This window comes from Hemiscyllium ocellatum, chromosome 11 (assembly GCF_020745735.1).
Source record: "Hemiscyllium ocellatum isolate sHemOce1 chromosome 11, sHemOce1.pat.X.cur, whole genome shotgun sequence".
Lineage (NCBI taxonomy): Eukaryota > Metazoa > Chordata > Chondrichthyes > Orectolobiformes > Hemiscylliidae > Hemiscyllium > Hemiscyllium ocellatum.
The window spans coordinates 29,093,529-29,111,449 of record NC_083411.1 but is presented as its reverse complement, the minus strand read 5'-3'; the positions used below and the strand labels follow the sequence as shown (position 1 = coordinate 29,111,449).

At 41.7% G+C, this 17,921-nt stretch overlaps 1 protein-coding gene across 2 annotated transcripts; it reads right to left on the bottom strand.

The window, feature by feature from the left end:
• Positions 1-910: 910 nt before the first annotated feature.
• On the bottom strand, positions 911-17,921 carry LOC132820153 (ras-like protein family member 11A-like). 2 transcript variants are annotated; one of them, XM_060832102.1, is made up of 5 exons: positions 17,815-17,921; positions 17,424-17,547; positions 11,941-11,997; positions 11,784-11,863; positions 911-1,466 (listed from the first exon to the last, which is right to left on the bottom strand). In XM_060832102.1, the coding sequence occupies exons 2-5, from the start codon at positions 17,539-17,541 to the stop codon at positions 999-1,001; spliced, it is 723 nt and encodes a 240-aa protein (XP_060688085.1). In that variant the 5' UTR covers positions 17,542-17,547; positions 17,815-17,921; the 3' UTR covers positions 911-998. The 2 variants fall into 2 exon arrangements, with proteins under 2 accessions (XP_060688085.1, XP_060688084.1); XM_060832101.1 differs by having other exon boundaries at positions 17,424-17,921.

Genomic DNA, 17,921 nt, shown 5'->3' with positions numbered 1-17,921 from the left:
CTCTATTTCAACAATAAGCACTCTACTATTATTATGTTACGCATAATGCTGTGATGAGCAGCTAAAACCAGGAGACATTTTGGCTTTCCTAATCCTGGAAGGCATTTGATTCTGGAATCAAAATGAAGGAAAGTATTTAAATTTAAAAATATATTGATATCCTGTCTAACTTTTTCTTATAATATTGGTTTTAAAATGCACCTGTTTTAGCTAGAATATGACATTGAGTGATTAAATTGTAATTTTTACAAATAGTTATTATTTTGATAACACTGGCTGATCACAATTGAAACATGAATAAACAGTTTCTATTGGGCAATTTCTCTGGCAAGAACAATCTTTTCTGGACCAATTTACTGTATTTTGAACAGGTTCAGGTGTGGGGAATACGGCTGTTATTTCCTTGTCCTTGTACAGAGCTCCTGAGGCCACTTGTAGAAACTTGACTGTGGCTCCACCTAAGATCAGCTAAATAGTTACAAAATGAATCGTAGAAAGTTACCTCACAGAAAAAGGTCCTTTGGCCCATTAAACATTTGGCAGCAATTTGAGTAGAACTATACATTTTTCTGCACCGTATGATTCAGTTTATAATTTGCAATGTATTTTCTGTCTGAGCATTCAAGGGAGCTCTCCTCTGCCCTAGTCAAACCCAGGATAGTTTTGATGAAAATGTATAATTTTGCACAATTTCAAATTGTTTTTGGCTGTCAATGATCTTAACATCATATAATCAGTAGATTAGTGACACTTTAGCTTCTACAGAGTGAAAATTGTACCATGACTATGACAACATATGTAAATGATATTGCTCATATTCTGGGAGCAAAATGTATTTACTTAACAGCAGTTAAAGTTCAATGTGTAATTAAAAAAAGGTGTACATAGAGATGGAACATGCCAAACTAATTTCTATTCATGTGTTAGTTACCTTGTCTTATTTATTTTCAAGGTAAAGAAAAACAATCTTAGCACTTGGAAACTCATCCAAATGAGTTTTATACAGAAGCAGTGGATTTCACTTTAGAAGAAAGAGCCTGTTTTAACCGTCTTCCAAGATCTTGCATATTCGGTGATTTTGGCCTGCCTAAAAGCAGACCTCTTCTCTTCTCCCCATTATTGTTTCCAATCACTTTGCAAACTTCTTGGCAAACTTGGTGGAATGCATCATAGACCTCATTATAATTTTCTCTGGCAGAAACTTCAAAATAAGTCCCTCCTATCTCATTCACCAATTGAATGCCTTCACTGGTTTCCACTTGTCGTGCGTGCGGTAAATCAGCCTTGTTTCCTATTAGCACAAATGGAAGTCTGGTGTTAGGATAAATCTTCCTGATTTGCTGATGGAGTGGACGGAGTGCTTTCCAGCTTTCTGTGTCCGTAAGTGAAAAGACAAAAACAAAACCATCTGCCCAATGAAGTGATCGGGATATAATATCTGGACTACTAGAATCATCTCCATCTGCCTGTTACATGAATACAAAGATAACATTTAAACATTGCTTCTATTATTCTTGATTAAAAACTTCATGTTTTAATTCTGACATCAAATCAAATCTGCACAACACATCTTTTTACTTGCTTTTGAATTCAATAAAATATTCCATTTTTTAATCCCAATGTAACCCTTTGGATACTGAATTCATTTGTGCCTCTTGTAATATGAACAGTTTTGTATTGAATACAATTGCAGAACAATTGATTAGACAAAACATTGTGAAATTGAGTTATTATATTTTCTTTGTAAGGTTATTTTATGTTTTTAAAAATCAATTCTCTCTTTTCCTGAAAACACAGGCCTAGCCTAACATGGTTTCAAGAGCCCTAGATTTTCTGTATCATGTCAATGAAATTTCAGCCCCTGCAGAAGGTGACTACACCTCCTTTCAGATTGTTGCTTAATATTTTAGGCTGAATTTTGTGTTTGTCATTATATTACATAGTCTGCACTGCCATCAGTATGGTATGTGTTAAGCTGATATAGATCAGAACTATCTATCATGCCTTGAGTAGATGCCCAGCCAATTGTTATTCTTACTTGTATGAATCTAAGTTACTGATGCTATGTGGGAAAGGATACCCTCACAAATGCTTCAGCAGGAGAGAGTTTTGATTTTGTTGACAGAATATTTTGATTACATGGTTCTCAATAGCTAGTTATGATATATCTGAGTTACATTATAGTCTCTTGAGAGACATCAGGCTGTAAGTATGCAACACTGTTAGCAACATGGAATTTAACACTGGGATAACAACTGGAACAGCAGTCAGCCCATCACAGGCACAGTCCCTTACATCCTGATGGATTGAGATCATTTATGTTAACCTGTTTGGGTATTAACTGCCTTCTACAACAATACTAACAGTGCTCATCATTATTTTAAATAAATCAGACACTGACTTCTTAAATACCAACATGGGATCTGGGTTACCTTGTTCCTTGACATACTGCATCATAGCAGTACCTCACCAACAGATACAGTATAGGAATTAATGTAAGTGTAGAACCTAACTGCTTTTTACCTACTACACACAGTATAAAAATTCGAGCTGATGTAAAACAACACAATTTTAAAAGTGTGGAATCTTATTCATTCAGAGTGTAATCAGCATTGGACATTTTTAAAAAAACACTTTCTTCGCCTGTCTCTTATCTCTCACTCATAATCCAATTTTTCATTGTTTTTATTCATACAATGGTTTAAACCTAATTTATATTTCCTGATTTATATTTTCTCATTTAGATTCTGCATGGCTCAGTGAAGATTTTTCAATCTGTTAAGTTGTTTCCACACTGTTTCTTGCCCTGTTTGCACATGACACATATACTCGGTCAAGGACATTGCACCAGTTGACAGCAAGTCTCAGTTCATTGGTGAAAACTGTGAGCAGCCATCAGTAAAGTAAATAATGAGTGCTATTCCTTTGCCACTGCTTGAAAAAATACAATTCACGCTCAATTATGGAAAGATAGTATCAGTCTTCTTACACCTCCAGCAAAACAAAACTTTAGCAAACTCTTCTGGGTTAGAAACTTGACCCTGACACATGTAGAAATTGTGAGCCATAACAGTTCAGTTTCAGTAAGATTACACTGACCCCATGGATACCTGATAAACTTCCAACCTGAAAATGATCTAGGACATATCTCAGTGGTAGTGCTCAAAGAAGGCATCACTACCTTAAATATGAAAAAACCCAAAGAACTGTGGAATTGAAAATCAGAAATTGCTGGAAAAAGTCAGCAGGTGTGGCAGCATCTGCAGAGTTAATGTTTCAGGTCCAGAGACCCTTCTTCAGAACTATCCTGAATATGCCTGTAATGGGGAAGTTAGGCTGCACTGGCCTTTTCAGAACTAAATCCAGACTAGTAAGTGACTTCTATAAAAGAAAGAGCTTAAGCTTTTCTTTTAGAATTCATGTCAACTTCTACTGGTATTATTGGCTCTCTACTTGCTGTCCTATTTTTGACCTCACTCCTGGGACTTACTTCAGAGCCACTGTTGGCAATGTATTGGGTCTGAAATCTTCTACTTCTCCTGGACAAACTTACTATGAAGCTATGCCAGTTGTCAGCAGCTTGCTTCAATTATTTAGATCAGGCAACATGAATGTACTTTTCATAATCCTCTGGCTTGCACCTTCAAAGAATTTCTGTGCCCATTCAGCATTTGAAAAATAGCCCAAATGAATTTCCAGGCCTTTTAATGAATAGGATGAAGGAAAGACCTAACCTTCTTCAAGAGAAGTTACATTATTTTCATTTGCCAAAGATTCAATTTTATTCAATACAGATGTATTGTCTGCTCATTATGCAACATGTACATGCTTCATCTTTCCTCTTCACTGTTTCCTCCCACCCCCAATTCTACATGATTATACTCACATTATCCAATTTAGAAAAATCAAATGTCGAATGGACCATACTGGGATTCAAATTGCTCTGATACCAATACTCTGATTGGACTACCATAACATGTTGCTAAATGATGCTGTAGACTAGCAGGCCATCACACAGTATCATATCATCAAGCATCAGGTATCCACTATAAAATCAGGTACTGTGTAAGCAAAGAAGAATGTGCCATGCATTCATGATTCACAAAATCATCTTCTTCATGACTGTCACCATATGCTTTTGTGATCTGTGATATTTGCCCTGATTACCTGTCACCTTAAGGTATTTGCCACCAAACTCCTTCGTCTATAATGTACCTAGGACCTGTAATGATCAAAATAATAACAGAAGTGGCAGCTGTTGCATATACAATATTTTAATCTATTAGTTCCCCAGTTTTAGAATTAATAGAATTTCAGGGGACTGCAATAAGGATATAATCAAAGCTCTAGTAAATAAGCAATTTTGATGCTGAGAGCACAATCAGCTGATGGGAGGAGACAGAATGATTTCATTGAAAATTTACAGTTATTAATTTCCAGTTTACAGTTATAAAACCTCATATTTTAGTTTTACATAATCAAATTAACTACAATAGGTTTGTGATGGTTAGACTGCTGGGATAGTTGCACTGTGGTGTCTAAATTACTGATTACAAGCACACATTCATAAGACAAGGTACCAATTTGAATAAGAAGTACAAATTTGAACAATCTGTAACTGAGAATTAAAGCTAGCATGAAATTGAAAATTAATTGCTAGAATAAGTCAAGAGGTAATGCCAGCCTTTTGGCTATTTTTCCCCTTTCTCTTGAAAATGCCAACTCTTTGCAGTATGTGGTCCATAGGTGCTGGGCATTGGTTAATTCAGTTGGCTGGATGGCTAGTTTGTAGTGCAGAGTAATGGTCAACAGAATGGGTTCAATTCCCACAGCAGCTGAAGTTACCATGAAGGTCTCTCCATCTCAACTTCTCCCCTCACTCAAGGCTCAGGTTAAAACCACCATCTCTCTCTTTCTAATGATAGACCAGTCTTATGATTTATTGGACTATGACAACTTTACCTTTGTTGGAAATTGGTTAGCTCAGAAATGCAGAATGACACCAACAGTGTGGGTTCAATTCCTGCACTGGCTGAGGTCCTGCCTTCTCCACCTTGCCCCTTGCCTGAGGCACATAACCCACATGTTAAACTCACAACCCAGTCATTTCTCTCTAATGAAAAGCTGGACTATGGTGATTCTGCATTTTTGTCAGGGGTGTTTTGATAAATTCCATTGGCCATCCTTCATGCTTGAGCTTCAACAGATAAGGCTGGCAATGACTGCTGGAGTATTCTTTAAATCAGTTCTACTGTAATCAAACATGTCAGGAACTTACAACTTCACTTCAAATTTCACTACAATATAGGAAGCACGATAATGAGCACACTATGAGAATGAATGCAGAGAAAAAACTCAGAAATGAGGAACTTGAATAGATTGGATAATCTCTTTGGAGGAGAGAAAATTAAGAGAAGATTTGGCATAGGTGTATAAAAATCTCAAGGAATCTAAAAGAAGCAATTAGGAGAAATTGTTCCCAACAACAATATCAAGCACCGGAGGATATTGATTTATGGTGAATGATAAGCTGAGAGTGGCTCTTAAAGCAATGAGTGGTTAGGGGCTGGAATGCACTACCTGAGAATGTAATCAAGACAGATTCAATTAAAAGAGAATTGGGTAAGTATCATAAAAGAAAATATTGCAGAGCTATAGTGAGTAGATGGTAGAGTGGGACTAGATGAATTCATTCTTGCAGAGAATTGACACAGATGTGACAGGTCAAATAATTCTGAGATGGTGCTGTGAAGAAACAGCATCTGCTCAGATTCAAGACAAACAATTTCAGAATTCATATATAAATGTACAATATATCACTAGAGATGATCTGCCAGATTTTAAAAATGAGAACCATAGCCACTGGGATGTGGTACATATTTCTTTGTTTTGATGTGAAAGCCTGATGACAATATAATCTACACCTGCCTGTCGGGGCTGGAGGGACTTTATTATTTCATTGCTCAAGGCTTTACTTGCAAGCAGTCTATCAGTAAGTCAGAAGTGGTTTCATTAATTCCTTAGAAACACAGTCACTAGTTGTCTTAACTAGATAATATGCAATAGAAGTGAGGAGAACTGTATTGTCTTTTAAACGACATTATCAAGTTGGTGGAGTGGGCAGACAGGTGGCAGATGAGAGATGGCACACTTTGGTACAGAGAGCATAGAGTCACAGTATAAAACAAAATATACTATTCTAAAGGGTGTGCAGGAGCAGTGAAAGCTGATGTATGTGTGCAAAAATCATTAAAGTTGGCAGGATCAGTAAAGTGAGACATTAATAAATTGCACACTTTCTAGCTTCATGAATAGAGACATAGCGCTTATGAGCAGGGATGAACTTATATAAGTCCTTATGAAGGGCTGATGCTTGAAACACCGATTCTCCTGCTCCTCAGATGCTGCCTGACTTGCTGTGCTTTTCCAGCACCACATGCTTGACTCTGATCTCCAGCATCTACAATCCTCACTTACTCCTTCCTGGTTAGACCTCAGCTGGAAGGTTGTGTACAATTTTGTGCAGGAAGGATACGAATGCAATAGAATGCAAATTATAAAAGTAGTTCCAGGGATAAGAAACTTATGATAGATTGGAGAGGTTGGACCTACTTTTTTTAGCGAGTAAAAAGGCTGAGGGGAGATTTGATTGAAGCTTTCCAAATCACAAAAGGGTACAGACAGAGTAGGTAGGGAGAAACTGTTCGACTTATTAAAGGAGCGAGAAACAGAGGGCAGTTTTAAAATGTGTGAGGTGAGAAAAAAACTTTCCAATACTGAATAGTTTGGATCTGAAATGCATTGCCTAGAATGTGGTGGAGGCAAGTTCAATTGAGGCATTCAAGAGAGCATTGAATTATGATTTAAATAGGAGCAATAAGCATAGTTACAGGATAAAAAGGATGAGAATGGCATTAAGTTAAAATATTCGAGTAAAAAATGAGGTCTGCAGATGCTGGAGATCACAGCTGCAAATGTGTTGCTGGTCAAAGCACAGCAGGTTAGGCAGCATCTCAGGAATAGAGAATTCGACGTTTCGAGCATAAGCCCTTCATCAGGAATAAGAGAGAGAGAGCCAAGCAGGCTGAGATAAAAGGTAGGGAGGAGGGACTAGGGGGAGGGGCGATGGAGGTGGGATAGGTGGAAGGAGGTCAAGGTGAGGGTGATAGGCCGGAGTGGGGTGGGGACGGAGAGGTCAGGAAGAGGATTGCAGGTTAGGAGGGCGGTGCTGAGTTGAGGGAACCGACTGAGACAAGGTGGGGGGAGGGGAAATGAGGAAGCTGGAGAAATCTGAATTCATACCTTGTGGTTGGAGGGTTCCCAGGCGGAAGATGAGGCGCTCCTCCTCCAGCCGTCGTGTAGTTGTGTTCTGCGGTGGAGGAGTCCAAGGACCTGCATGTCCTCGGTGGAGTGGGAGGGGGAGTTAAAGTGTTGAGCCACGGGGTGATTGGGTTGGTTGGTTCGGGCGGCCCAGAGGTGTTCTCTGAAGCGTTCCGCAAGTAAGCGGCCTGTCTCACCAATATAGAGGAGGCCACATCGGGTGCAGCGGATGCAATAGATGATGTGTGTGGAGGTACAGGTGAACTTGTGACGGATATGGAAGGATCCCTTGGGGCCTTGGAGGGAAGTGAGTGTGGAGGTGTGGGCGCAAGTTTTACATTTCCTGCGGTTGCAGGGGAAGGTGCCGGGGGTGGAGGTTGGGTTGGTGGGGGGTGTGGATCTGACAAGGGAGTCACGAAGGGAGTGGTCCTTGCGGAACGCTGATAGGGGAGGGGAGGGAAATATATCCTTGGTGGTGGGGTCCGTTTGGAGGTGGCGGAAATGGCGGCGGATAATACGTTGTATGCGCAGGTTGGTGGGGTGGTAGGTGAGAACCAGTGGGGTTCTGTCTTGGTGGCGGTTGGAGGAGCGGGGCTCAAGGGCGGAGGAGCGGGAAGTGGAGGAGATGCGGTGGAGGGCATCGTCGATCACGTCTGGGGGGAATCTGCGGTCCTTGAAGAAGGAGGCCATCTGGGCTGTGCGGTGTTGGAATTGGTCCTCCTGGGAGCAGATGCGGCGGAGACGAAGGAATTGGGAATATGGGATGGCGTTTTTACAGGGGGCAGGGTGGGAGGAGGTGTAGTCCAGGTAGCTGTGGGAGTCAGTCGGTTTATAATAGATGTCTGTGTTGAGTCGGTCGCCCGAGATAGAAATGGAAAGGTCTAGGAAGGGGAGGGAGGTGTCTGAGACAGTCCAGGTGAATTTCAGGTCGGGATGGAAGGTGTTAGTAAAGTTGATGAACTGTTCAACCTCCTCGTGGGAGCACGAGGCAGCGCCGATACAGTCATCGATGTAGCGGAGGAAAAGGTGGGGGGTGGTGCCAGTGTAGTTGCGGAAGATGGACTGTTCCACATATCCTACGAAGAGGCAGGCATAGCTGGGGCCCATGCGGGTGCCCATGGCAACTCCTTTAGTTTGGAGGAAGTGGGAGGATTGAAATGAGAAGTTATTCAGGGTGAGGACCAGTTCAGTCAGTCGAAGGAGGGTGTCAGTGGAAGGGTACTGGTTGGTGCGGCGGGAAAGGAAGAAGCGGAGGGCTTTGAGTCCTTCGTGATGGGGGATGGAGGTGTACAGGGACTGGATGTCCATAGTGAAAATAAGGCGTTGGGGACCGGGGAAGCGAAAATCCTGGAGGAGGTGGAGGGCGTGGGTGGTGTCCCGAACGTAGGTGGGGAGTTCTTGGACTAAAGGGGACAGGACCGTGTCGAGGTATTGGGAGATGAGTTCGGTGGGGCAGGAGCAGGCTGAGACAATGGGTCGGCCGGGGCAGGCAGGTTGGCAGGAGCAGGCTGAGACAATGGGTCGGCCGGGGCAGGCAGGTTGGCAGGAGCAGGCTGAGACAATGGGTCGGCCGGGGCGGCAGGAGCAGGCTGAGACAATGGGTCGGCCGGGGCGGCAGGAGCAGGCTGAGACAATGGGTCGGCCGGGGCGGCAGGAGCAGGCTGAGACAATGGGTCGGCCGGGGCGCAGGAGCAGAGTCGATGCAGACACAATGAGGCAAACGGCCTCATTGAACACTGCAACAATTATATGATGCTGTGTGAAGTATTAATGGAGACTTTGAGACTATTGCATTTCCTTTTATTGCAAGCGTGAAGTGCTAAATGCAAACCTGGTTATAATTTCATAGAAGTATTTACTATCTCCATGCAGTAGAGAAGCCATTGACTGTAATGGTTGCAATATGATAATAAGAAAAATAGCTTGCATGCATACAGTGCCTGTAAATGTAGCTTCATATAGAGTGATCAAGCAAAATGTGATCCCAAGCCAAATAAGGATATTCAAGAGCAGATAACAAAATTCTTGGTCAAAGAAGTAGATTTCAAGAAATGCCTTAAAGAGGAGGACAGTTAGATGGTAAGGTTTTAAGGAATATTTTGCAACATTTAAGGCCTCGGTAAGTGAAACATGACCATCACAGTGGAACAATTGTAATTTGGAATGCACAACAGGCCAGCAATAGAAAAGCACAGATACCTCAGAGGATTGAGAGACTGAAAGAAGCTATTGAGAAAGATTCACTGACGGTGCTGTATGGATATTTGGTCCTGCTGTAGTCTCCATTAAGAAAATGGGATAAATTCAACCTTGTTGTTATAACTCTTACTATAACATTCTAAAATTTACTTCACAAGACAATTAATAATAACATTTAGGTTTATTCCCCCAACATTTTTGATCTCATTTTGATGCAGTTTTGGTGATTCTTGTTAACAATTTAGATTTACTTAACAATTTATCTATTCCTTGAAGCACTAGATGCAAGGATTCCTGGTAAACACATTCAGTAAAGGCTGCAGTAGATCAGCATGAGTCATCAGCATACTTGCAGCGATTACCATATGTGAAAGATAGGGAGCATTTTCACAGTCAGCAGCTATAATGTCATCATCACTTCCAAAAAACTGACTAATAATAGAAAAGGCCCCATACAAGACTAAATGGTTTATGTTACAAGCCGCAATTTAACCTTTAGCTTCAACTGACAGAATAAACTGAACTTAGCTTTATTAATTCTTTAAGAGAAAGCGTTAGTCATATTATTCAGGAATTTTGTTGGAAAGAAGAGGAAGTATTGAATCTTCAACAAATCTGCTATATATTTAAAACTTTCACCAATCCACCATCCCAACAGTCCTCCACCCTTGAATGGTTACAGCATTCAACAACCTCTGCACACAGATTGATGATTTGTGGGTTTTATTTCAATAGCGTCACAATGTCAGATTAATGAGATAATATTAGGCACACACCCAAACGATAATCAGGAGACCTCCACCAACTGCTCTCCAGTGACAACTGATCTAACACAGGGTGCTAGATGGAGTTTGAAGTCAAACACGTCGTCCTACCTAAGGAAAGGGAATTTTATTTGGAATCTATTTCTAACTAAGACATATGGGGCTGCATTTTATGCTTTCCTGGGTAGATTGACATGTAGAGGATGGGGGGCCCTTAACTGATCACTGGCCACAATGGCTTGAGTTGGAGGTGAGTGGGTGGGTCTGTAACACTAACCCTGTGCTCTGTAAAATTACAGTGGAGTTAGGGATAAGTCATTGGTTGCAGGAAAGGGGTCATGCATTATTCCTACTTTCCTGCTCTGCAACTTTTCCCACTATGGCAAAAAGCCTAGTTTGTAATCTACTAGTCCTACATTCAGGCCTCCTCCAGTCTGACTCCGTAACCTGACTCCCAACGCTGTTGCTATGACCACCTTGGAGGTGGAAGTCTCAACCTAAGCTACTTAACGCTCATCTGAACAGAGCCGCCTGTCACAGTGGGAACGATGCCACACCTTTAAATTTTCACCAAGAGTCAAGAGTCCTGTGATACCAAGGAATTTCCTCAGATGATGAAATCCTTCAGCAAGTTGATTGAAAATTTTTACTTTAAAAGTAGAGGGAAAATGGTTTCTAACAGAATTATACTTTGAACTTGTTTGATATTCTTTACATTTTTCTAAAGGTGAGATGCCATCTTTAAATGAATATTATGTACACTTTTCCCCAAATGAAAGAACTTTGTTTGAAAGACTAAGGCTCGGAGAAAAAAAACCACACTTTTCTTTCATTGTTGTTTCAATGCATCTCATATTTCCTGACGTTGTTTACATTAAACCAGATATGAATATTCTCAATCTGGATGACGGAAATAGACATTTGCAATGGGGGTGTCAATTTAAATGGAACTTAAGTGATTTCAATCTAACAGATATGGGTCTATAAATTGTCTCAATTCATCAGAAAGTAGGACTCTCATTAATGAAGGCCATTGATTTAACATATTAAAAACAGCTGACTCACTGGCAACTCGGATGTTTCCTTTCTTCCTGGTGGTGGGATGGAAATAAAGATTTGCACACTTGTTGTTTTTCACTGTCCAACACTGCACACACACGAGTGTTGGGGAAAAATAAGCATTACCGTTGTCTGGCGGTAGTGTGGGGCAAAAAAACAAACAAAAAAATGAAAAAGGAGAAAAGAACAGGAGGGTCAGACATCCTGTCACTAAAAAAAATAAAGACAGCTGAATATAGGGTTTCTTTTATCCAGTTGGTGCTGAGGGACTTAATTGGGGTGTACTGGAGAGAGTCATAATCTGTGTCTTATCTTGATGCATTTGTAAATGCTGTAAATGCATGACTAAATGGAAAATGTTGCATTTTCAGTAATAATAACCCACACCTTAATGAGAGCAGAATTCACAAAAAATGGAGAAAAAAGACAAATGGATTTTACCTGATTAATACAGGGAGTGTCTTGCACTTGCAATGAAATTTGATCACCATCAATGCTAATTGATCTGGAGTATAGAGCTCCTGAAATTCAAAGAATATGATTCAGTATCTATGGAAAAAAAATTGACAAATAGAAAAACAAGTGATGTAGCACATACCTGTGTTTGGCTCATAATCTCCGATGAACCGTTTTGTGAGAAACCGTACAATCAAGGCTGCAAGAAATTTAGAAAAATGTGAAATTGTCATAAACTTTATTAAAAATCTCAAAGCAAAAGAAAATTCCTATGGATGGTCCAAAGAAGAGTCACATTGAACTCAAAATATTCATTCTTTCTCCAAAGATGCTATCAGATCTGCCTAGTTTATCCAGCATTTTCTGTTTTAACCATGAAAATATAAGCTTTTCTGCTCAACATTCACAAGTTACATTTTGGGATCTACCTGGTCCACATATCCACACCATTAATAAGACCTCAATTCCTACCATTCTGCTTTAAATCACCCACTGTCAAAACCTTCATTCAACCCTTTGTTACCCCTAGACATAACTACTCCAACACATTCCTGGCCAGCCTCCCACATTCTATCTTCTATAATCTTGAAGTTGTCCAAACTCTGCTATCCATGTCTTAAAGTGCACCAGATCCTAGTTAAGCAATAACTCAATTTTAAAATTTTTTATCCTTATATTCACATTCCCCCATAGTCTCATTTCTGAAATTCACTCCAGCCCCACTACTGCCCAACTGTTTGTATTTCTTCAGTTTGGATGTCCTGAGAATTCTAAGTTTCAGTTGCTGCACACTGGTGTATGTGCATTCACCTTCCTGGGCCCTAAACTCTAGAAATCCACTCTTAAATCTGTCTGTCCACACTGCTTTTTTCCTTCATGCCTCCTTGAGTGATAAAGCTATTTTCTCTGTCCTATATCACATGTGGCTATGTTGAGAGTGTGGTGCTGGAAAAGCACAGCAGGTCAGGCAGCATCCAAGGTGCAGGAGAATTGACGTTTCAGACATAAGCTCTTCATCAGGAATGAGTCTTGTATGCCAGGGAGCTGAGAGATAAATGGGAGGGGGTGTGGGGATAGAGGGAAGATAGCCGAGAATGCAATAGGTAGATGAAGGTGAGGAAGAAGGTGATCAGTCAGAGAGGAAGCTGGAGCAGATAGACAGGAAAGGTGATCGACAAGTCAAGATGGCGGTGCCGGGTTGGAGAATGGAGACTGCGATAATGTAGGGGGAGGGGAATTCAGGAAACTGTTAAAATCCACATTGATCCTGTGTGGTTGCAGGGTCCCAAGGCAGAATATGAGGTGTTCTTCCTCCAGGCATCGGGTAGTAAGGGTTTGGCGATGGAGGAGGCCCACAATCTGTACGTCCTTGATGGAGTGGGTAGGGGTATTGAAGTGTTCAAGGCCCCAAAGGATCCTTCCACATCTGCATCCATTGCATTATCCTCTGCCACTTCTGCCACCTACAAACGGACTCTACCATCAGAGGTATAATTCCCTCCCCACCCTATCAGCATTCTAGAGAGACCATTCAGCGACTCCCTTGTCAGGTCCACAACCCCACCAGCCCACACCCCATGCCCAGCACCTTTCCCTGCCACTGCAAGAAGTACAAAACCTGCACACACACCACTCCCCTCACCTCCGTCCAAGATCCCAAAGGATCCTTCCATGTTCCCTACCTCCTGTAAAAGCACCATCCCTTATTCCCAATTCCTCTGCCTCCGCAGCATCTGTTCCCAGGATGACCAATTGTACCCTAGAAAATCCCATTTAGCATCCTTCTTCCAAGACCACAATTTCCCCTCCCACATGGTCTACAATGCCCTTCAGCACATCTCCACCAAGTCCCACACCACCACTCTTGAACCCCACCCCTCCCAACGCAACAAGGACAGACCCACCTGGTCCTCAACTTCCACCCCACCAAACTCCACATACATCACATCATCCTCTGCCACTTCCGCCACCTACAAACGGACCCCACCACCATAGCTATATTTCCCTCTCCACCCCTAGAGAGACCACTTCCCTCGCGACTCCCTTGTCAGGTCCACACACCCCACCAGCACTCACCACACTCCTGGCACCTTCCCCTGCCACTGCATGAAGTGTTAAACCTGTGTCCACACCACTCCCCTCACCTCCATCCAAGGCACCAAAGGATCCTTCCACATCCGACAGAAGTTTACCTGTAGCTCCACCAATGTCATTTACTGTATCCATTGCACCTGATGTGGTCTCCTCTACATCGGGGAGACTGGATGCTTCTTTGTGGATCGTTGTACCTGATGTGGTCTCCTCTACATTGGGGAGACCGGACCCTCTTTGTGGATCGTTTCAGCGAACATCTCTAGGCCACCCGCAACAACCAACCACACTGCCCTGCCCCGTGGCTGAATACTTCAACTCCCCCTCTCACTCCGTCAAGGACGTGGGGGTCCTGGGCCTCCTCCATCGCCAAACCCTTACTACCCAACGCCTGGAGGAAGAATGACATATTCCGCCTTGAGATCCTGCAACCACACAGGATCAATGTGGATTTCAATAGTTACTTCATTTTCCCTCCCCCCACACAATCCCAGTTCCCAGCCTCCAACTCGGCACCACCCTCTTGACCTGTCCAACACCTTTCCCATCTATCCACTCCATTCCCCTCTCTGACCTATCACCTGCTCCCTCACCTTCATCTACCTATTGCATTCTCAGCTACCTTCCCTCTATCCCCACCCCCTCCCATTTTTCTCTCAGCCCCCCACAAGCCTCATTCCTGATGAAGGATAATGCGCATAATGTCCATTCTCCTGCACCTCAGATGCTACCTGCCATGCTATGCTTGTCCAGCACCACACACTTGACACTGATCTCCAGCATCTGTAGATCTCACTTTCTACTACCTTATGTGGCTCAGTAATATGCTTTGTTTTTTGGAGCCTGTAGTGCCTAAAACTATTTTGTTACCGATTTGTACTAAAAGTTTGACTTCCCACTTTTGATGTACTCTGTGATGTATTTGATGTCTTACTTGGATATTATGGCTTACCATTTAGTACCCCTCAGTTATCCTGTTGTAACTATGTTTCAGTGCTCCCTGATGTGCTTTTGGTGCCACTTTTCATATCCACTCTTCAATCCTGTTTTGTCTGGATCCATTCCCAGAACTTTGACCAGAAACTTATGCCTTGAATCACAGAGCTAAGTAATTGCAGTAAACAATTATCTTAAATGTGAAGTAAGTATAACTTACAACTATACAGTATTAACTGTAAGTGCCTCTAATAACTAAAAGTGTCTTAACACGTTACTATGAAGTCACTTTCATTGCATTCTATGTGCAAATATAAGATGGTGTATGTTCAATATGACATGTGACATGATTTATAAAATAAGATTGTTGATTTGTTCCTGAAGGAGGAAGCAATGGTGAACAAAATAAAATAGCCAGGCTCATAGACAATAAGAAAGCATCAGAAAATCTCATCTGTCTTTCATGGATGATATGGAAGACTAAGAAAAATTGATATGTTTTGATAGAAAAGATTTACAAGGATGTTGCTAGGGTTGGAGGATTTGAGCTACAGGGAGGGGTTGAATAGGCTGGGGCTGTTTTCCCTGCAGCGTCGGAGGCTGAGGGGTGACCTTATAGAGGTTATAAAATCATGAAGGGCATATATAGGATAAATAGACAAAGTCTTTTCTCTGGGGTAGGGGAGTCCAGAACTGGAAGGCATAGGTTTAAGGTGAGAGGGGAAAGATATAAAAGAGACCTAAGGGCCAACGTTTACACGCAGAAGGTGGTACGGGTATGGAATGAGCTACCAGAGGAAGTGATGGAGGCTGGTACAATTGCAACATTAAATGGCATCTGGATGGGTATATGAATAGGAAGGGTTTAGAGGGATATGGACCAGGTGCTGGCAGGTGAGACTAGATTGGGTTGGGTTACCTGGTCGGCATGGACGAGTTGGACCAAAGGGCTTGTTTCCATGCTGTACATCTCTATGACTCTGTGTGCTTGGCAAATGATTGAATATAATATGAATGCTTTAAATTATTTTGTTAAAAATCACACAACACCAGGTTATAGTCCAACAGGTTTAATTGGAAGCACTACCTTTTGGAGTGCTGCTGTTTCATCAGGTGGTTGTCCTGATGAAGGAGCGGCGCTCTGAAAGCTAGTGCTTTCAATTAAACCTGTTGGACTATAACCTGGTGTTGTGTGATTTTTAACTTTGTACACCCCAGTCCAACACTGGCATCTCCAAATCATTTAAATTATTTTGAAAACTAAATATCTATAATCCAAATCAGTGTTCAAATGGAAGTTTTTACTTCTGTGAAAAGTTACAAATCAGTAAAGGAAACTGCAGAGCACTCAACATTGGTAGGTGCGAAATCTGTAGGAAACGGTATGGGAATATACAGATCCCAGAAGTGGGCAGCTTAATACGAATGGAAAGCAAAAAAAACAGAATGGATACAGGTGACAAGAGATGGACAAGGGAGTGTAAATGGGGGTATTTTGTGATTAATGTCTCGCTTCTAGTAAGTACAGGGTCATGAACTATCAATGTGGAATATGGATAATGGAGCATGAATCTAAATGCTGATCTTCGTGCAGACTCTCCAATATCTAGAATGGTATCTCTTCCAACTCACCTTGCCAAGAGATCAATATTCCTAGCTCCTAGCAACATATGCCATATTTAAACCATCACTTCTGGTTTCACCATTTGCCACAGATGTAAAACAATCTCAAAAAGAGAAAACTAAAGCTGTCATTCACTTTTTGTTATTAATTTTTCATATCTGAAATATTTAGCCAATTTACAAATCTCTAGTTTACCTGCACTTCCCAAACTGCTGCAGCAATTGAAAAGGAGGTTCATATTAAACATCACAAATCTACTACTGACTTGGAATTCATAGTCATTCCTTAGCAAGCTGAAAGTCCAATTTCTTTGTTCTGGTGAAAACATAACTTTTAATAGGAATGTAAATTCCTCTATTTTTAATTTGATCATTTAACATCAAGTTTATGTTTCCATCAAATTAACTGTTAAACATGGATCTTCTCCCACTGTCACCACTAATAAATTTGTCTAAATCTAAGAAAACAGTTTTTTAAACAAAACGGAAATAAAAGTTTTAAAGTTTCCATGATTATATAAGGTATAATATCCATCCTCTTGAGGGCTTGTAATTTTAGCACATGAGTTATTGAGAAGGGTGTTTCGGGAGATTCAACTTTACATTCAGGGACTTTGGCAGTTTAGTTAGGGGGAGTGTCTGAGGTAACAGCAGCTTAAGGGATTTTGCAAACTGGAGAATAATCACAGTTCAAACTGTGAAGGGTAGCGATTTAACCTGTGTGGTCAGCGATTACTGTTGCGATATCAGGACAGAACAGGTATCAGCGCAAACAGTTGCTCTTGTTTCCAGCAAGGGTCACTGCCTTGGTCAATCAACAGTCCACGATCCGTGATATTGGAAAGTATTGAAATGAGCTATTACTGCGTTGCTGAGTACAGACATGAAATTGGGATAGAGGCTTAACCTTTTTAGACCAAGCTCTTCGATTGCAACCGCTCCCCGGCCCCCAAAACACCCCCTTCTTTTTCTTACCAGTCTTGCCAACTCTCCTTGCTCCCAGGACCACGATCTTCACGTTTCGGTTATGCAAGTAGTCGAGCATCGGGATCTCCGGTATGGGGAGCAGTAGGAAGTTACTCGGATTTGACATGGTGTTCTGGAGGAGACGCATTTATAAAACTGCACATTAAGACGGGCAAGGGGAAGAAGATAAAAACTGGCAAAACGAAACGCTTTGCGAACTGCTCTGACCAGCCCTGCCTTACTCTTGATGATCCCTCTGCTAGTATCCTGCTAGAACTCAGTGTTCCTGCTTACCCTGATGGCCTCTGAGCCAACGCCAAACTGAGACGGTGCAATGTTGTACTTTACCAAATTCTATGAAAAAAGAAACTTTTCTACCCTCCTTCCTTCCCAAACTTACAACAAATATTCTGGCTTCAGCGAGCAATGGAAATTTGAAACAAAATAAGCTGCTGCCAATCGTGTCCCCAAACTGGACTCTTCTGTGACATAAACTGTTCTGGTCTG